The sequence below is a fragment of the Tiliqua scincoides genome, chromosome 3, assembly GCF_035046505.1.
Source record: "Tiliqua scincoides isolate rTilSci1 chromosome 3, rTilSci1.hap2, whole genome shotgun sequence".
NCBI classification, from domain to species: Eukaryota; Metazoa; Chordata; class Lepidosauria; order Squamata; family Scincidae; genus Tiliqua; species Tiliqua scincoides.
Genome location: NC_089823.1, coordinates 177,513,580 through 177,535,028, shown reverse-complemented (window position 1 = coordinate 177,535,028; position 21,449 = coordinate 177,513,580). Strand labels below are relative to the sequence as shown.

Genomic DNA, 21,449 nt, shown 5'->3' with positions numbered 1-21,449 from the left:
TATCCAGCCTGTTATCTGAAAGGCCTCAGGTAAACGTATCATGGCACAATCACAGTTATTTGAAAATTCCGTTTCTTCAGACTAAAAAGACTTTACCAGGATTCTTGGATTGCACACAGAGGAAGTCCAGAGTCTTGGGGGAGGGGGGAAACAGTCACAGAATGTTTGAACATTCATACAGAATTAATTACTTTGTTGTGTTTTACTTTTAATTTTCAGTGATTGTACTTCTCATGGAAGTGAAGGATGAAAGGCTCTGATATGAGTCAGATTAAGCATAAACGTGTATCAAGCCAGCATCCAGACACTAAGGAATTTAAAATCATAGAATCTTAGGTGTGGCAAAATCTGAAAGACATCCAGCCCAATTGCTTAATGCAAAAAATAAAAGGAATCTTAGTTCAGGAAGGAAAGCATGGTACATATCTAGGGTCTTGAGAAATACAAAATCATCTTAAGAAAATCTGAGCACATGCAGATGCTGAATCTCACCCCAAACCTGTGCCAGGTTGCTTGGCCCCACATGGGTCCCCGCCCATCTACACCCTGATGGTGCATTAGAAGCTACTACTTTCACTAGTATTGAGGGTTCAGGAGTCTGCACAGCCACAAAAGGCCACTGATGGGTGAGGGCTTTAAGCAATACATGCCCACAACACATTATGGGTGCTATTGTGAGAACACTGATAAGACACACCCAATCCAGACTCTGAGGATCAGACTTTTCGGTTTGGAAAACATGTATACAGACCTCTTTGCATATCAATTTTCTCCATTTATTTGATCCAAACTGATTAATGAAAGCAACTCAAATCACTCAGGTAAGGAAGCAAAACCACACACTACCAAGGCAAAAAAAGCACCAAGTAAGGCACACATGCTCTCCAGTTCATTTTAGGCATAGAGAAAATTCCTTCCCAACATCTGAGAAAGTCAGGGGAGGACAAAGTGGAGGGTCATCTTTCAAGCCTTCTGAAGATTTTAAAAAAGAGAAAAGGCTTTGCCCCAGCTTGTGGGCCCTGGCTTCTGCCCCCTTAAGGGGCAGAGGCAGGGAGGAGGCAGCGGTGCAATCCCCAGGATTGCACTGCTCAGGGTGCTGCCGGCGAGCCCGGCGCGACCTTCTGCAGGGCTTCCCGCAGCTGATCGCAGTGCACGATCCCTCCACTTTCACAGCTGCGGGGAGCCCTGCAGAAGGTCACGCCAGGCTCCCTACACCCCGGAGGGGCTTCAGGAGGCTTGGGTAACTGCACCCAAGCCCCTGCAGCCCCCTGAGTGGCGCAATCCTGGGGATTGCGCTGCTGCCTCCCCCCCCGCCGCCTCCCCCCCGCCCCTGCTAGAACTTACAGTGGCTCAAACTCTCCATGAGAGTTTGAAAACCACTGCCATACTGAGAAGATGGGCCATGACTAAGGAGCCAAATAAAATTAATCATGCACCTCCAGGGACAGCATTGGCAGCATCCTGACTGATTAACCTGTCAACTCAGCAAGGAACAAATGCTTTGCCAGACAACCTGGAAAAGGGAACCTGCATATCCAGAAAGGAAAGGACAAATAAGCCATGGATCCAGGCCTGGGCAGTATCATGGTTGCCATGCCAGTGGTGTTGCCCTGCCAGGTGAGCTGTAGACTCAACCTGCTGTGCACTATTTAACAAGCAGATGCAGGAAGGGCCAAAAGCAACTTATGGCTGTAATCCTCTCTCTTGCTTGTTCTGAGGTGATAAGGGTATTGACAATGGAGCAACTATACCAGGGCTTGTCAGTGACAGCATATTATTCTTTATTTCATGTAGTTCAGTTATGAAACTCATGAGATTTCTGGAATTAGTGCAAACCAGGTACAGCAGATACAATTTTATTTTCATTTTATTTATCTTACACCTGTCCTTGAATGAAATGAATATTATAATTATGAAGACACCACATGATTTACGGTATTGTGTTATGTATCTCTTGCACTTCTTAGTAAGATAAAATGGTGGATTTAAATTCTTAAATGGTGAATTATGAAGTGATCCCCTACAGCAGTGGTACTCAAACTTTTCCAGCCAGTGGCTCCCTTGACCCCCTGTGGCTGTTGGCCATGACTCCCTATCATATTCCTGAGGGCTGGAAGTGACATTAAACAGGAAGTGGCCAGAAATATTAACTATATTAAATATAATATTATAATATTATATTTATTATAATATAATATCAAATATATATTAACTATATTAATATTAATTATATTGATCATATCATTAGACAATTGCAATAGACAACTGCAGGAGAAATGCAGGGAACAACGACAGCCACTCTTTATAGCCTTCATAGATCTCACAAAGGCTTTTGACCTGGTCAGCAGGGCCGACCTCTTCAAGATTCTCCCCAAGATCGGATGTCCACCCAGGCTCCTCAGCATCATCAGATCTTTCCACAAGAACATGAAGGGCACTGTTGTCTTTGATGGCTCCACATCAGACCCCTTTGACATCCAAAGCGGAGTGAAGCAGGGCTGTGTTCTTGCGCCAACCTTGTTTGGGATTTTCTTCACTGTCCTGCTGAAGCATGCCTTTGGAACTGCAACAGAAAGCATCTATCTCCGGACCAGATCAGACAGAAAGCTCTTCAACCTCTCCAGACTGAGAGCAAAGTCCAAAGTCCAGCTGAAATATCTGCGTGACTTCCTCTTTGCCAATGATGCAGCTGTCACTACCCACTCTGCCAAAGATCTCCAGCAGCTCATGGATCGTTTTAGCAAGGCCTGCCAAGACGATCAGGCTTAAGAAAACACAGGTCATGGTTCAGGATGTGAACTCACCTCCCTGCTTTACAATCTCTGCACATGAACTGGAGGTTGTCCATGACTTTGTGTACCTTGGCTCAACGATCTCCAACGCTCTTTCTCTCGATACCGAGCTAAACAAGTGCATCGGTAAAGCAGCTACCAGGTTTTCCAGACTCACAAAGAGAGTCTGGTCCAAAAAGAAGCTGACGGAACATACCAAGATCCAGGTCTACAGAGCTTGCGTCCTGAGTACACTTCTGTACTGCAGTGAGTCATGGACTCTTCGCTCACAACAGGAGAGGAAACTGAACGCTTTCCACATGCGCTGCCTCCGACGCATCCTTGGCATCACCTGGCAGGACAAAGTTCCAAACAACACAGTCCTGGAACAAGCTAGAATCCCTAGCATGTATGCACTGCTGAAACAGAGATGCCTGCACTGGCTCAGTTATGTCGTGAGAATGGATGATGGCCGGATCCCAAAGGATCTCCTCTATGGAGAACTCGTGCAAGGAAAGTATCCTACAGGTAGACCACAGCTGCGATACAAGGACATCTGCAAGAGGGATCTGAAGGCCTTAGGAGTGGACCTCAACAGGTGGGAAACCCTGGCCTCTGAGCGGCCCGCTTGGAGGCAGGCTGTGCAGCATGGCCTCTCCCAGTTTGAAGAGACACTTGGCCAACAGATTGAGGCAAAGAAGGAAGGCCCATAGCCGGGGAGACAGACCAGGGACAGACTGCACTTGCTCCCGGTGTGGAAGGGATTGTCACTCCCAAATCGGCCTTTTCAGCCACACTAGACGCTGTTCCAGAACCACCATTCAGAGCACGATACCATAGTCTTTCGAGACTGAAGGTTGCCAACTAGTAATATCATTAATTAAATGCAGATCTTAAAAATATATTATTAATACACAGCAACATACATGCTTTATAAATGATCAGCTGCTGATCACTGTTGGAGACAGGATGCTGGAGTAGGTAGATTTTGTCTGGTCCAGGACTCATTTTTTTAAACTTTGTTAGCATACCAATTGAATTGTTTTATCAAATGAACTTTGTGAACAACCAGTCTGACCAACATTACACACACACACCCCTGTGGAACCCAATCCAACTAGTCATTTCTCCCATTCTCCTTGGATAGGATTGAACCCTTTATTAATTTAATGAAATTAAATTTTTCCAGCAGCTGGTGGGGAAAAAATAGACCATGAAAATATATCAGAGCTGTTAAGGGTTTGGTTAGGAAGCTGATTTGTCTCCTATACTAGGAAATGCACAGCTCAAGCCTATGCATGTCTACTCAGAAGTAAGTCCCATTAGAGTCAATGGGGCTTACTCCTAGGAAAGTGTGGCTAGGATTGGGCTGGCAATCACTTCATCAATGGCTGATAAGTATTCCCTTCAAATAGCAAGATTCATCATTTTAAAAATACAGCCTTTCCTCTTCAGTCAAACAACAAGATTAATAAATCACTTTAAAAATGGTACCCTTTTTCTGCTCCTTGCCAAGTAAAGTGCGTGCTTGTCTCTCCCCGCCCCCCTTTGCCAACTGCATGGAAACAACTTTAACACCTTTACCGGTGACTGGTAAAATAGGAAGCATTTTATTTGGGGAGGGGAAGGAAAGCGGGAAGGTTTGGAGATTGAAAAGGGGGGAGTGAAAGAGGAAGGGGGTTGAAATGAGAGATTTCACTTTGATGAGAAGCAATCCCAGGCTGGGAACTAGGAACCAACCAGACAAGGATCAGCGAGGGTTAAGGACTGCAAGCTGAGCATACTCAGTACTTGCCAGATGGGGGTTGGAGTTCAAGAGCTTTGGAAACAGCAAGCAGGGAACACCGAAGGCAGGCGGCAGCCTCGGAGTTGAGGGAGAAGAGGGCGGGGCGGCAGCAACCACTCTCGCAGCTGAACAACTCCCGTTTCTTCTGCTTTAAAAAAAGCGCAGACGAAGAGCAGAAGATGGGCTCGTATTCTGCCCAGGGGTGTGACTGTATCGCTGCGAGAGGACATCCTGCGCCTTCCCTTTGAGTTCCAGGCGCCGCCCTAAAGAGCCTTGCCTCACAGTTTGAATAACACTGCCCTACCGTAAAACTGAAATTTCCAAATTGCTTTATATTTCCAAAGCAATTATTTGGAGTGTTACAGAAATCTTCAGAATTTGTAGACAAGACTACATGATGATGTTATGTTCAGGATAACTGAATCCTCTTTGAAGACCAGCACACACTTTGGCTTTGTAACTAATCAAACTGAATGGAGAAGTCTGTTGACACACTTATACGTATTGTCACATGGAGCTGTACTTTGGGCAAAGGAGATATTTCTAGATCAACCTCTCTCTAGGTACCACACTAAATACATTTGAGTGCATCACTAGTAATCTGCGATCAGAAACTGTGATTTCTCCTCTCTAAAAAGGGCATCTAGAAGTCACCATTATAAGAAATGAGTCAAAGGTTCATCGGCTTTGATGGATGAATGAAGAGAAAGGGATGGAGGCTTTCAGTCCTTTTTCAATCCATCTTCCCAAGTAGACAAGCTAGCTGGCATTTGCTGCATTTGCTGTAACAGGAATAGTTTTACTGAGGAATGGAATAAAAAAGAGAAGTGTTCTTTGACAATCAATAAGCTTATTACCAAGAGTGGAATAAGGGATACAACCAGATTTTCAAAACTTGACCATATTCACAGTTACCAGAAAAGGATGAAAGTTTTCAGGACCCAAGGAAGGATAGAATGTATTGCCAGCTACAAGCTGCATTTCAAATAGGGAAAGGTTGGTAAATATATTATGCCACAGCCCCAAAGATGTCTTCAGAAGAGAGAGGTGTGATATTGTTTCCTTTCTCCCATTGTTCCTAGCAGTGGTGTCTGAGCATGGGCTATAAGGTTTTGCTCATGTCATAAGTGCTATTGTGCAAAAACTGAGCAATTTATTTTTCATGTAGGAATGAATGACAACCACTCACTTATACAGGAGGAAATTCAGGCTGCAATCCTATACACTTTCCTGAGAGTAAGCCCTATTGAGAACAATGAAACCTGCTTTTGAGTAGACAAGCATAGGCTTGCGCTCTAAGAGGCACATTTTAAACATCACAGGGATGAAGGGTTAACTTGGGCCCTATTCCTAGTAATCCCAGCCACTGAGATTCAACCTTACTCCTAATTGCATACCCCATTTTGGTTGGTTTGGTTGTCTTCTGCTACTAGTTTTGAACTGAGAGAGTGAGACAGGAAGTTGGGAACCAGCTTTTATACAGAGATATATTGTACATGGTTCCCCACAGTATTTAATATAAACAATAGTGACCACAGCCTATAATTTGCATCTCAGTCATCTTTAGGCATGATGAGTTTAGCATGCAAATGATACATTGGAAGGTTAAGGAAAAGAATGCTGGACCTTTGTAATACAATTTCCTAACTTAGTAGTGAAGTGTTCAGCACAGCCCTTGCCTATTATTTGAATGCAACAAGACTTTTGACAACATTGAGCACTCTGAAAAATCCCACTAGAAAAGGACATGTTACCATTTCAAACTGGTGCGAGTGCAGCTGCATATAATTATTCTATTCCTGATTTACATACATTTGCCTTTATTCAATGGCTTTCAAATGTCCTTTTACTAATTGGTCTGGGTGCCAAAAGGTAACTTTACCACTCAAGTAAATAATGAGCAGCAGACCCTGGTGTTTCCAACAAAGCCTCCAGTTCAAGCTTTACAAATACCCAAGACTGGCATGTTTTTAATGGCTTCCTTCTTACTGTATAAAGCAGGCTCAGGCAATCCATCAAATGACAAATCAACATGTTAAACAGTGTGAGGTCATTGGTCTCATTAACTGTTGACCATTTGAAGTCACTGCAAAGCAATTCATCAAGAACAGATCAAAATGTATAGAAAGTTGGTTGAAAGGGCAGAATTATATGAAATGCAAAGAATGGTACTGATAAACATACACTTAGGTTTCAAAGTGCGATCACGGCCAGCACTAGGCTGCTGGGGATCCCAGGATAAAGCCTTGCATTGGGCTTCCCATGGCAACCCTCTTGATCACCTGATGGTGCATTGGGCACTACCACCAGAACTTAGGATTCTGGTAGAAGCCCAGTCAGTTGGGGACTCCGATGGGCATGGGCCCCAGCCAGGTGAGAACCTGGCTGACACCTGATACCACCACCGATAATAATCTGCCACACAAAACCCATCTGCGCTGATTCACTTGAGCAAATTCTCAGAAATATGACCATCACTGCCACACAATACAGCAAAACAAAAAACCCTTCATTTTAAAAAAGTAGGTTGAAAAGGTAGAATCTCTGCTGTATCTGAAGCTCTCATAATTCCTTAAATTGAACTATTGCTTTCTTCTGAGTTTTTCTTTTCATTACCAGTCACATAAGAAGGAAAAAGAGCATTGGAAAACACTTCAATGATATTTCTAAAGTCATGGAAGAAGAAAAACAACAACTTCAAACCAAAGAATTCAGATATGACTTCCAATCATCACACAAGCAGAATGCTTGGGTTGTGCTTTCTTTGATGGTCACTGCTGTCTATTACTGCCACAGCACAAAATTCTACTGATTATACATTCTTATTGTCAGTACAGAATGATAATGAGTACATTTCTTCCTAAAGCTACCAGAATAATAATTTCTATAAAATTGGCTTGTCCTAATAACACTATAACAGTGATTTTCATACACTGTGCCGCGGCACCTCAATGTGCTGTGGATGGTCTGCAGGAGTGCCATGGGAATTTGGGAGGTACATTTATTGATAAGGCCATTGGGGATATGAGCCCCCTGTCAGCAACACCCTGTACCTTGTCAATTGTCAAAAACCTGATGGTGTGCCTTGACAATTTTAGCACCTTGTCAGTGTGCTTGTCAGATGAAAAAAGGTTGAAAAATCACTTTTTGGGGGATATCTTAACAGCGTTCCACATTTTCTACCACAAATTGCATGCAATTTTCAGATACACTCTGACCCCTCCCCCAAGAAGGTAAATTGGTTAGAACATCACCAAAATGTGAGAAGCAATCACTATAGAAACTTCTGAAATTGACTAAATCTCCAAGGTCATTTCTGTTTATCCTAGAGTCCAGTGCCTTACAAGTTAGACCAATCACTGTCAGCTTCATCTACCTCACAGAGTTGTTGCAAGGATAAAATGTTGGGGGATCTTCTGGGTTTCAGAGTGATCGTGGGAAGGACACATACAGCTGGCCTTGCCCTTGTGGTTCTGGTATTCATATTCATACTGATCCATCCTGAGATCAGCTACTAAGGGTGTTCTGCATGTCCTACCACTGCCAGAGGTATGGTTGGCCTTTTCTGCAATGGCACTAATGAAGTGGAACTCCCTACCTCAAGATATCTGGTTGTCTCCTTCCTTGTTTCTGTTATGCAGTTTATTAAAACACTTTCCTTTTGTACCAGACCTTTGGAGTTCACCTCCTCTGCTGTCCCCACCCCCTTTTTGAGTGGTCCAGATTCTTCTGAAGGAGTTTTGGCTCTTTTGGAGGGTCTCTTATGATGTTTTATTGTGTACTGCATTTTATTAAGCATTTTATTTTGGAACCATATGCTTACATGGGGTCTCCAGTTGAAAGAAGAAGGAGTGGAGTAGAAATATTTCTAAATAAAATAAATCAATACCACAGGATGATGGAACCTCAATATGGCACCTCAACCACCAATTATGTGTATGAATAGGAACTAATTCTGTTCTTATATTATAAGGATACAGACACATGGGAACCAAATGTCTGTTGACTGGAAACAATGCTCTCAAAGTCATTCCTTTTTAGGCATTCAAAAAAAGGAATAGCTTTTGACTTGAGCAACAGGATATTAACAATCCACGTGGGAACCGTTTCAGTGATTCACTTGACAGACTGTATGGTGAGCAAATGAGTGGAACAACTTTAGTGGCTTGTCTTGCAGTGAATATTTGTGATTTGCACATGAGGTACAGCAATATATTTGACCATTTAAGTTAAACAACTTTTGCTACAAGCATCCCTCTAAAATATTATATGTTGTCAAAATATTGATTGATTATAATTGAAGTCAAGGCTTCTAAAATTACTTCCTATAATCAGCATAAAGTGTTGGGAAAGTGTTGCAGAGGAGAGAAAACTGACAATTTAGAATGCTGTTTTGCCTGTTTAACCACAACCACTACAGAAATAATTGTCAAGAATGTAGAACGCCTATGACTCATACCCACCCATTTGGGAAGTTTTTCTGTAAAAGGTTCAATTACCTGTTAAGACAGACATTGGGTCAAGTTTTACTATATGGCCAAAGTTGTTACAACATTATACATTCAGACAAATGAAAATAAACACAATCAAGGACATAGATCACAAACCACTGATACAAATAGTGTGGACCAGCTAACTATACCAGTTCATCACTCTTGCAGTTTATTAAGTCTAAGCTTTCTTGCTTAATCTTGACATCTTTCCTAGCAAATTGCAACACAGAGGGTCCAATCCTATCCAACCTTGCAGCACCAATGCAGCCACAATGCAGCCCCAACATAAGGGAACAAATGTTCCCTTGCTTTAAGGTCTCTGTGACTGCCCTGCTGGCACGGCTGCATCAGAGCTGGAAAGCTGGATAGGATTGGGCTCTGAGAGTAACATTTCTAGCATTATTATTCAATGAAGAAGTCAGCATTTGAGGATATGCCCAATTCAGTGTGAAATCAAAGATGGGTTCTAAAATGTCCCTTCCACGGTCTTATATGATATAGAACATAACATGGTAGGTTCTTCTTTTGTTCCAATGCTGTGTGAATTTAGAACACTACTTAAGATTACTATAATCTCCATCAGTTAGACGTAGAGTGGAAATTTGCTTGCTCTAAATTTAGGGAATTAAGGTCCAATCCTAAACTGGGCCAGTGCTGGGAGTTGCAAATGTGCCACCGCCCAGAGTCAGGTAGTGGTGATGGTGAGGACAAAGGGTAGGGAGGCATTTCAGGGTGGGGGAGGAACTGGAGCAGCAGGGGGTGGGATCGGCAGAGCTCTGCTCCGCCAGATCCTGAACTCAATGTTGGACTGGAAGTCCCAACACGGAGTCTCTCAAGTCTACATCAGCAAAATAGCCAACAAAGACTTGAGATGCCCCATTGCAGACCTCAGGGCTTTCCCTGGGGGAAGGGGTTACTGCTGGATGCTGCAATAACCGTTTTGGCGCTGCTGCACATGGCAGAGTCACCACCTTCAGGATTGGGCTGTTAACTTTCAACTATCTCATAAGAACATAAGAACAGCCCCATTGGATCAGGCCATAGGCTCATCTAGTCCAGCTTCCTGTATCTCACAGCTGCCCACCAAATGCCCCAGGGAGCACACCAGATAACAAGAGACCTCATCCTGGTGCCCTCCCCTGCATCTGGCATTCTGACATAACCCATTTCTAAAATCAGGAGGTTGCGCATACACATCATGGCTTGTACCCCGTAATGGATTTTTCCTCCAGAAACTTGTCCAATCCCCTTTTAAAGGCATCTAGGGTAGACGCCAGCACCACATCCTGTGGCAAGGAGTTCCACAGACCGACCACACGCTGAGTAAAGAAATATTTTCTTTTGTCTGTCCTAACCCGCCCAACACTCAATTTTAGTGGATGTCCCCTGGTTCTGGTATTATGTGAGAGTGTAAAGAGCATCTCCCTATCCACTCTGTCCATCCCCTGCATAATTTTGTATGTCTCAATCATGTCCCCCCTCAGGCGTCTCTTTTCTAGGCTGAAGAGGCCCAAACGCCGTAGCCTTTCCTCATAAGGAAGGTGCCCCAGCCCCGTAATCATCTTAGTCGCTCTCTTTTGCACCTTTTCCATTTCCACTATGTCTTTTTTGAGATGTGGCGACCAGAACTGGACACAATACTCCAGGTGTGGCCTTACTATAGATTTGTACAACGGCATTATAATACTAGCCGTTTTATTCTCAATACCCTTCCTAATGATCCCAAGCATAGAATTGGCCTTCTTCACTGCCGCCGCACATTGGGTCGACACTTTCATCGACCTGTCCACCACCACCCCAAGATCTCTCTCCTGATCTGTCACAGACAGCTCAGAACCCATCAGCCTATATCTAAAGTTTTGATTTTTTGCCCCAATGTGCATGACTTTACACTTACTGACACTGAAGCGCATCTGCCATTTTGCTGCCCATTCTGCCAGTCTGGAGAGATCCTTCTGGAGCTCCTCACAATCACTTCTGGTCTTCACCACTCGGAAAAGTTTGGTGTTGTCTGCAAACTTAGCCACTTCACTGCTCAACCCTGTCTCCAGGTCATTTATGAAGAGGTTGAAAAGCACCGGTCCCAGGACAGATCCTTGGGGCACACCGCTTTTCACCTCTCTCCATTGTGAAAATTGCCCATTGACACCCACTCTCTGCTTCCTGGCCTCCAACCAGTTCTCAATCCATGAGAGGACCTGTCCTCTAATTCTCTGACTGTGGAGTTTTTTCAGTAGCCTTTGGTGAGGGACCGTGTCAAACGCCTTCTGAAAGTCCAGATATATAATGTCCACGGGTTCTCCCAAATCCACATGCCTATTGACCCTTTCAAAGAATTCTATAAGGTTCGTGAGGCAAGACTTACCCTTACAGAAGCCATGCTGACTCTCCCTCAGCAAGGCCTGTTCATCTATGTGTTTTGAGATCCTATCTTTGATGAGGCATTCCACCATCTTACCCGGTATGGATGTTAGGCTGACCGGCCTATAGTTTCCCGGGTCCCCCCTCTTTCCCTCTTTTAAATCTCCTTGCTTCAAGGACTGCATCAAGGGGAAAAAAACTAAGGAGAAACCCCAGAAGTTTAATGATGCTAGATCCTCTAAAAAAATCAATATATGTCAAATTTTAAACAAGCCTTTCTCCAAAATGGCCTTGCTCTGAAAGGAACCCTCTAAGAATCCAGAACTCTTTATTAGTTTGTGAATATGAGCCACCAAGAAGTATTATAAGAGGGTCATGCAAGGCAAATTCCTTTAAACATAATTTGGGGAGCCGAGAATTGTCCATGAATTACAATTTCAGTCAATGATTTAACATAATAAACCCTATTCTGGCTGACAGAACATGTATCAGTTTCCAATTGGAGTAGAAATGCATGACTGTTGGCTGGGAATAACGTGATGTAAGGAATGTATTTTGAATGTATTTTGAAGTGTCTCAATCCCTGACAAATTATACCTGCCATAAACATGAACACCATATGACAACTGGGTCAACACATGTGTTTCAAAAATCCTTAGAGCAGTATAGGTCAAATTTCCTCCTTTATTTCTAGAAATGCAGCTTTTGCCTTAGAGCTGGTGACAAGTTTAATTGGTGGAAAAACAAATGCCTAAATATTGGAATGAGTCAACCTGATCAACTGACCATCCAGCATTAAAGGGAGGTTTATGTTCCCAAACATAATATTCATATTTCAATATTCAACTAATGACCAAATAGTAAGTGCTAAATTTTTGCTTTTTGCAAACTTTGTAACCTGAACATCAGCATATAAAGTCTGTTGTAAAATTTTCACTCTATTTTAATGCTCTAAAAAGCATGCACGTTATTTTAAAAAATACAAATGAAACTCCTAGCAATAACGTTATTCCATGCCATACAGAAATCAATTAGTGTTCTAAAAATTCCAATATGCTTTAAAGATCTAAATAATGGAACAAATATTATAACATATTTCAAAACATTATTTCCCCAAGTTAAATATGTTCACCATATAGAGAGTAACATAACAAATAAGAGCTTGATATTATTCAGCATTAAATGTATTTAATCTGGTTCAAAATGTCTACACAATCCTATGCAGGTCTACTCAGAAATAGTCCATTGTGTTCAAGAAGGGCTTTCTTTCAGGAAAGTGTGTACAGTATAGGACAGAAAATGGGATAATATCCATCATCTGGTAACTCATGAGTATGTTCACTTTGGATGTTCTTATGTCTCCTTCAAATATGCCCAGGTTTCTACCATAAGGGAATGTCATCCTTCAGTTGCTATCTAAACTGAGTCCAGAAGTTTAAATTTCATTTAACTGATCTGCTGCTTCCCCCCCCCCACCACCACCACCTTTTTTGGGGCTGCTGGCTGTTTTGTTATCCTCTTGCTGGTAACAACTGTGCTCCCAGCTGCTGCTTCATGTTCTCTTCCCCTCCCCCCCACAAGACCCCAAAGTATGGGCAGGAAGTAATGCCTTCACTCTGATTTGGTTTCAAATGTCATCACCACGAAATCAAATAAGAGTGTCTTCTCTATGTTCAGTGCAAAAAGATTTCAGAAGCTCTTGCCACACAGGGAGGGGGAACCAATTTTTGCTTGTAAGCAGCTCTTCCTAGTCTTACAGTGCAACCTTATTCTTGTGCTTTGCTGGGGCAGTGGAGAAATATATCGCCTTACCCCAAGGAGACCTCCAGCTGCCTCCTAACCTGTGCTGAATACAGGTTAGGATCGGGCTGTTAAGGGGATAATCCCAGTTTTCCTGTTGCTACCTGCTTACAACAGCACTAACTACCCCCACAACCACTGCATTTGGTCTTTGAATTGCCAATTATTCTACAGACATATCTGTACCCTGCCCAATCTTACGCTGCCCAGTGCTGGAGCTGTGCTTGGAGCATTAGTGCTAGGTGTCACAAAATTGCTATAAGGTACTTTCCCGCCCAGCAGGAAAGACCCAGCACCAGTGGAGAAGCAAGCGACGGGAGGGCTTTTCTGGGCAAGGGGATGGTGTGGGGGGAGGGTGGAACTGGGCAGAGGGAGAATGGGCTGGCAAGCAGATCGGGCCCAGGAGGGAGGCTGGGATGGCGGCAGAGGCTGCCGCTGGATCCTATCCCCTCTCTGAAGTCAAGGAGCCTAACATGGGTCTTTTTGGTTCTGTACCAGCTCCAGGGCTGGTACAGATCAGAGTAGATCCATCGGGGCCAGTTATGCTCAACATGGGTTAAAGGAACCAATGTTCCCTTACCGCAAGGAGACCTCCATCAAGCAACTTCCCTGGCTGAACCGGATACAGGGGCGGCCATTTGGGTGGCATACCGCTGGGTGCCAGAAAACCTTAGGATTGGGCTGTTAGTTATGACAACATAATTCCTAGCATCCAAATTCCTGCTCTGTATACAGATAAGTGTGCTCAGCATCTTTTAAGACTGCACCTTGAACTACTAGGATGACAAAGGGGAAGGGCATGGAGTGTTGAAAGAGCAAGCTTTTTTGGCTGGCAATTAGCTGCCTTAAGTGTTTCTGGAAACGTGGGGTGTACATTTCCATAGAAATAAATACAGTAGAAAATTCATAATTGTTGTTGGTTTTTTAACAGTGGTTAGGTACACACTGTGAACATATGGTTTTTAACTGAAACCCCAACATTTTATATTTGTAGAGTTTAGAGAAGGAACATGAAATCCTTCACAAACTACATCATTTATATTAAAGACTATATCGACATTGGTTTACGTGGAATAACAGGAACATATAGTTTGTTATCAAAACAAGATGGACCTATTTGTAAAGAAATTGAGACAAGACAAAACCTCTTTCCACTACACAAAAACTTCTTTCCAAAACAGCCTATGAATTTAGAATAAAGACTTAGGAGATTTATGGTGCTCAGTGGTAAAAACCTGTTTGGCCAGTGATTTACAGACTTCCCTGTGTATGTAACTGTCAATATAACTAATTACAGTTGACTTCAGATTACTGTATTGCAAACTCTCAGCTTTGAGAAATACAGTGTTCCACAGGATGCAACCTCCCCCCCCCCCCCCCCCACACACACACAAAAGCACCCTTCAGGCTAGCAAACAAGAATGAACAATTTCAAGTTAGGTTGAAATACTTAGGACTTGTCATAAACCCTGAAACTCCTATGCCTTAGTCCAATGTTTTAGCTCCAAATACTAAAAAACAGTAAATCACCATTAAGTTAACCATTTCTTGTGCCTGAAATATTTCATGTTAATAATAAGTGGGATTTACTTTCTCACAAGTTGTACATGACGGTGACAAACATTTGCAGCTGCTTCAGGGAAAAGATTATTGCTAACTTACTTGTTCCATGTTTGATTTTAAGGAAGTATCACCGTTACCTGTTCTCATTATTTAAAGATCCAGATATTCCAAAAATTATATTTTGTTTTAAACCAAAATTGCTTGTGATACTAATAAATAATTGAATACATTAACATACAGTTATTTCAAGATTATATTTTTCCTAGTTCCACAAATACAAGAGATTTTAAATCTTGCAGATATATGAATGGGAATAAACCAGAAACATTTCTAGGACTGAAGATAGAATATTTGAAACATGCCAGAGATGTGGAATGGAAATCTGAACTACTCCATAGTGATTTCCCCAGCTGCATAAATAATACTAATAAAAATCAATGAAAAATATAATTTAAGTGTCCTCAAAATTAACAAACCTTCTCCCTCAATGCAATGCTTTTTTTTCTTTCCAAAGAATGACTAACTACATGTATCCCATGTTGCTTTTTGTTTCCCATCTTTTCTTGGCTTCAAATCTGAAAAGAAACATAAAAATATGTCAGTGTCTACTAAAGTGCACTTTGGGGAGTTTTCAATTAAATTTCATTTAGCAGCAACAACTAAATTGGAACAGAATTTTTAATACTCAGCAATCATTAAAAGGAAAATATAAACATTTGAATACTGTATCAGTTGTAGTAAAGACTTTATTTTAAACAGATGCACCACTCAAGGAAAAACCCAAGGTCAAATCAAATAAACAAGATTAGTACAAGCCAATTTGAAGAAAAATATTTAAGTGTCAGCCCAATCCTAAAATGCACTGCTACAGTGGGACTACATGGCCTATGCTGCATCCAGAGCAGCTCAGGAGGCAACTGGAGGTCTCCTCAATCTAAGGCTGTGGTATTCAAACTGGGGCATCACGACACCCCAGCCTGTGGGTCCTGGTCTCTGCCCCCTTAAGGGGCGGGGGCAGCCAGGAGACAGGGGGAAGGCAGCAGCGCTGCAGGGGCTTGGGTCTCCTGGGGGTGCGGGGAGCCCCGCGCAACCTTTGGCAGGGCTCCCCAGGTCAGGAAAAGTGAAAGTGGAGCGATTGCGCCCCACTCCGCAAAACCGGAAGCGGAGCATGATCGCTCCGCTTTACCTTCTGACGGGGCTGCAGGGACTGGGATGCATCCTCCAGCAGCCATCCCCGTGTGTGGGGAGCCCTATGCGAGCACCTGCAGGGCTCCCCAGGTCAGGGAAAGGGAGAGTGGGGCGATTGTGCTCCGCTTCCGCTTTTGCGGAGAAAGAGCACATCGCTCCACTCTCCCTTTCCCTGACCTGGGGCGCCCTGCAGGCACTCGCGCAGGGCTCCCCGCACACTGGGACGGCTGCTGCAGGGACTGGTGAGTGCATCGCAGCCCCGAGCGACACAATCCTGGGGATCGCATTGCTGCCTTCCCCCTGTCCCTGCTGCCTCCCCCCTGCCCCCGCCAAGACTTACTGGGGTTTCAAACTCCCGGAAAGTTTGAAAACCACAGATCTAAGGGGATATACTTCCCCTTACCCTGAGTAAAGCCCCAGTTGTTCCTATGATTCACATTAGCTATTTAGCCGATACAAATCAGGGAAGCCTGGTGTAATAACACTTGGCAGGCCAGGAGGAGAATTAGGGTACGGCAGAGGCCTGTTTCACCGGTCCCGCCCCTTCCTGGGCCTGATCTGCCCTTCAATCCACCCTCTCCCTGCCCAGAAGAGGGCCACCTGGCGCAACTTTACTGATTGTTGGGATTCAGAATCGGCAGGGTAGCACAGGTTGCTTAGCCAGCGCTGCTGAAGTGTCATGAACATACTTTATGGTATGTTTGTGACACCTTTGGCAGGTGCAGCGGTCACTTCATGTTAAGATTCTGCCATCAGAATCCCTATTAGTGTTAAATGCAGAAAACCAACAACGTACCCCCATGCAAGCTTCTTTTTCTTTTGGGATTCTTGAGAAGCCTCTGCCTCTTGTTTTGCTTTCACAAAATTTCGGCAAGCAACAGCACTGGCAATTTTCACACCAAGCTAAGGGTAGAAAACAATCAAAGGAAGAAATTAACAACAAAATGTGTGTGTGTGTATCTTGCATCAGTCATATGGGAACATTTCTACATATATTCATTAGACAGGTGAAAGGATTATAAAGGCTGCAACCCTGTACACGGGAATAAGCAGCAAAGGCAGAATGCAAGTAAGGTAAGATCAAACTAAAGGTTCTTCTAGTGGAGTATGATGTTTCTCAGAATGGCTAACTCTAAGGAAGCGCACGAGGCCACAGTCCTTGCTTGCTGTTGGACTCCAGCAAATGATATTCAGTGGCTTGAATATGACTAACTCTGTAGGTGGAGGTTCCACTTCGTAGTCATAGCTAATAGCCACTCATAAAAGTATGTTCTATGAAGGAGCTCTAAAGGGAATATAAAACCAAGAAAGCACTGGCCCACATTTGGAAGCTCCTGGGTACAAACGTGGGTTCTTGAGATTTCAGACAATTAAGATGGCTTTCAATGTTTTTAAGAGCAAATTTCAGGAGGGCAAATGAGGATACAATCCATCACCAGTTCCCTCCTATTAAATGGAACAGGCACAAGACTGATTTTGACATTTGTTACAACATTTGATACCCAATGGACTATGACCCGACTACTGAAAAATGATTTTTGATTCTTCATTGATGCAAATATCCACCAGACATCATTCTGCTATCTACAGACAACGAAAAATTACACAGATTACTGTAAATGTTTTTTTTATTAAGATTGCACAATCATGACCAGAAAAATGCTTTTAAAATAAAAGCAGAGAAATCATGTTTCTCTATAAAAAGGAAATCTCCTAAAACTGTGGAGATAATATTGTTCCCTTTCGCAATGTTCTTAAACACAAGCTGAGAGTTTGTATCAAGGGTTGCCAAAAACTAATGATTTACACTTCCCTGAAGGCACTTCCTCCCAGTTCCAGTACTGATGGTGGCAGCACTACCAGACTATCATGGCAGGGATCACAGTAAGAGAGCCACATGTGGCGGAAGGAACAAAATGGGACAGGAGAAACATAGTGGAAGAGACTGCCTGACACCTGCATATATGCATACATTTTAGTGTATACACATGTATATGTGCACAGACAAACCAGGGTCCAATTTCTAGTGCGTACACACGTATATGCGCACATGCATATGAGAGTCCTACTTCCCAGGTCTACCCTCCTCACCAACCATGAGAATCCTCATCTATCATCTATTTTAGGGATGAGGAAAAAAACACATGCTGATTATAAATGATATGATATGACAGCCAGTGCCCACTTTTCAAAATATAAATGTGCTATGTTTATCTTAGAACCCCATTACCCATACGTCACCTTAACCTTCTCGTTAGAAAAAAAGGAAAGCTCACACCAAATACTCTACAGTAGTGTTTTCAAACTTACTGGAGCCGTGACCCACTATGACCTCAAGTGCTGCTACCGCAACCCTCCACAGGACTCCAAAATGCCTTTGGATGCAACTGAAAGTAGTGTTCCCAAAACTGGAAGTGACCCAGGAGTCACTTCCTGAGGCTTTTCAAGGCCCATGAAAGTGGTTTCGAGTGGCCTCCAGAGGTGGGTTGTGACCCAGAAATGGACTCTGGTTGCATCCATTTGGCTTCAATCCGGAGCCAAATTTGGAGCCAAACAGAGGAAAGGACATGTGGGCCCAACTCTCAACCCACCTGTCCTTGAGCAGTGAACCATCAAGTGAGTCACAACCCACATCCCTTAGTGCTGCTCTAAGGGATGTACTACTTTGCTCCTTGTAGTTCCACTATTCAGATGAAAGCATTCTGATCTTTGGGCAATGCTTTATTATAAGCATACCATTAATTAAAAGAGGAATGAACAAGTAGTTAATGTACTTTACTGCAGAAGATTAATAGGACTGACAGCTACTTCCATTCTATACAACTGTAAATTGGAAGCTGATTCATGTCAGCTGGGAAAGATAATATTGGTTCTACTACATCAAATGCTTTGTAATCATAGACCACAGAAACTGACACTTTTACTACACGCTTACTACACGCATTTGATGGACCAAGTGGCTCAAGATATACTTTAGCCTCAATCCAGGAGCTCTGGCACGTGGAAGGGTTTCCAATGTACACAGAGTTCTAGGTACATACAGGTTTGCCCATTGTCTTAAATATCACATGTATAGAAGTGATTCATTCTTTCAAAATATAGACAAAATGGACTTTTTTGCTGCACATTTGAGATACTCAGCTGCTGCTGCACCAATGGAGCACAGGATTACGCTGTGAGATACTACATTTAAAAAGCAACAGAAAACAACTACTTACTACATGACTAAATTGTCAGAGTCCTGCCATGCAGGGTTGGTGCTCAAACAGACAGTGTCCCACTACACTCCAACCACAAATTATACCCTATAGCAGTGGTTCTTAAACTTTTCCGGCTCGCGCCTCCCCAGATCCTTGTAGCCATTGGCCACGACTCCCCATTACAACACCTCACCTCAGTTACCCGCAAAACGGGGATGAAGGTGTTATAATTGTACACTAGAAACAAAAAAACAGCTGCCAGCACTCTGAGGCTGCAATCCTAACCACACTTACCTGAGAGTAACCCCCATTGAACAAAATAGGACTTACTTCTGAGTAGACCTGCTTAGGACTGTGCCCTGAGCAACACTCCTGGAGGGTTTGGGGAACGGGGGGGGGGGCGTGAAGTGATGAATTTGCTGGGGGAGGGGAAGACTTTGTTTTGTGTGTATCTGCTAATTGCAAACTGAGACCTAGAGACTGTTTGGCTGGAATCGTAACCCCACTTTCCTGGGAGTAAGTCCCATTGAACACAATAGGACTTACTTCTGAGTAGACCTAGCTAGGATTGTGCCTTTTGTCTTACAATAGCAGCCAACCCATAAGGAGGCAGGAGGAAAAAGGGGAATGGCTAAAAAGGAATGGGGATTTTTATTTTTAATCAATTTTTGGAGACAAAGCCATCAAGAGTGGCTTTTTTTCTTTTTTGAAGAGGGAGGAAAAAGAGAAAGGTGAGGTTAAGCTGACACAGATTCCAAGCCTATGTAGGTCTACTCAGAAGTAAATCCCATTTGAGTCAATGGAGCTTACTCCCTGGAAAGTGTGGAAAGGATTGCAGCCGCAGAGCAAGATTACAACTCACCCCAAAGTAGATGGGGGCTGCTCACACACATACACCCAACATGAAGATGACACCCCTGTTCCCCCCAGGGAAGACGGAGGAATGCAGGCTGGGGCATTTGGACATCCCCCCACTAAGAGCACGCTGGCTCCCTCCTTCGCTGAGCTTACTCTTCCCTCCCAGTTTGAAGCCTGTCAGGAGCGCACCCTGTGCTGATGAGATGCAGCACCTCTGCACTCTTCTCCTCTCTTCCAGCCTTGACCAATCCCAGGACACCCAGGGCGAGGGGCACACTGGGAAATGTAGTCCCTGGGGCGAGGCTGCACATGGAGAGAGCTCCATGATGAGATGCGGCACCTCTGCTGATGCCCAGCCAGCCTTCTCTCCCTAGGGAGGCAGGACACACAGATTGAATACCTCAGCCCTATAGGCTCACTTCTCTTACCTATTTAGCCAAGGCCCTTTGTGGTGCAGTCCAATCAGACAGCTTTAATTCTGTTGAGTCATGATCTGCCCCTCTGTTGCTACCCCACATAAATTTCTAATCCTTGCAACTCCCCTGCCCCTCCCCTCATCAAATTCCAAGCCACCTGGTGGGTTACTCCCTTTTGGTTCCCAGAGCAATAACTCTCCACATAGACATCTAAATTGTCATTTTTATTCCTCTGGTTGGGCAGTCCTCCGACTTCTCCATCTACTTCAAACAATTTCACACTTCCCTCCAATCTGGATCAAACAGAAAGGACATTTCCACTTTAATACAATCCCGATCTTACAGAAGGGGCACCTCCCTTCAAAGCAGTACATTCCCAAAATTCTTCTTACCACATTTCCCCACTCACTCCTCTGAAAGGATGTAACAGAAGGGAGGGGGAAATCCCACTTCCATGACAGGTACAGAATAGAAACCTGACAACAGAATCAACTATATTTTAATTATGAACTAAGTAATTAGTGACAGGGCTTTATACTTGTACCAATCAATCACTAAATAATCAGGAATGTGTGTGAACTATCAATTTAAAGCACAGGAAATTGTTGGTTTTTCTGTTAAAAGTGGGAATTAATTTGTTTCTTTAGAGACAACACCTTTTGTATTCTGAAATACCTATATATTAATTTCTGCAATTTTAAACATTATTCATTACATCCAAGTACTTATAAAAACAACAAGCCTCTAGCCCTGATCTGATCATTGCGAATACAGTTGTGGCTTACCCTCTATTAGCTATGGAGAAGCTTGCTTTCTGTAAGACAACAATGGGGCCTAGCTAAGTTCATAGGTTCTTGAGGAGTAAAATGACTCTTCCTGCCTCAGCAAATCATAGCTCTAGAATGGGTTAAAATGATCCATGCTATTGTGGAGGGAGGGAAGAGAGAAACATTTTGCAAGGTTAATGTTATAGTGTAAAGGATGCATAGAGTGCAATCATGCAACATTATAAA

At 43.3% G+C, this 21,449-nt stretch overlaps 1 protein-coding gene across 4 annotated transcripts in view; it reads right to left on the bottom strand.

Moving 5' to 3' along the window:
* Positions 1-21,449, bottom strand: part of FAM204A (family with sequence similarity 204 member A) — a 54,727-nt gene that overhangs the window by 7,905 nt on the left and 25,373 nt on the right. For 3 of the 4 annotated variants that reach the window (XM_066621088.1, XM_066621087.1, XM_066621090.1), the window contains 2 exons: positions 16,759-16,865; positions 15,015-15,349 (listed from right to left, as the gene is read on the bottom strand). In XM_066621088.1, the coding sequence (XP_066477185.1) occupies positions 15,298-15,349; positions 16,759-16,865 (159 nt within the window). In that variant the 3' untranslated portion in view covers positions 15,015-15,297. Of the gene's footprint in view, positions 1-15,014; positions 15,350-16,758; positions 16,866-21,449 lie in introns of those variants that run through there. The other variant, XM_066621089.1, reaches the window with a different exon arrangement.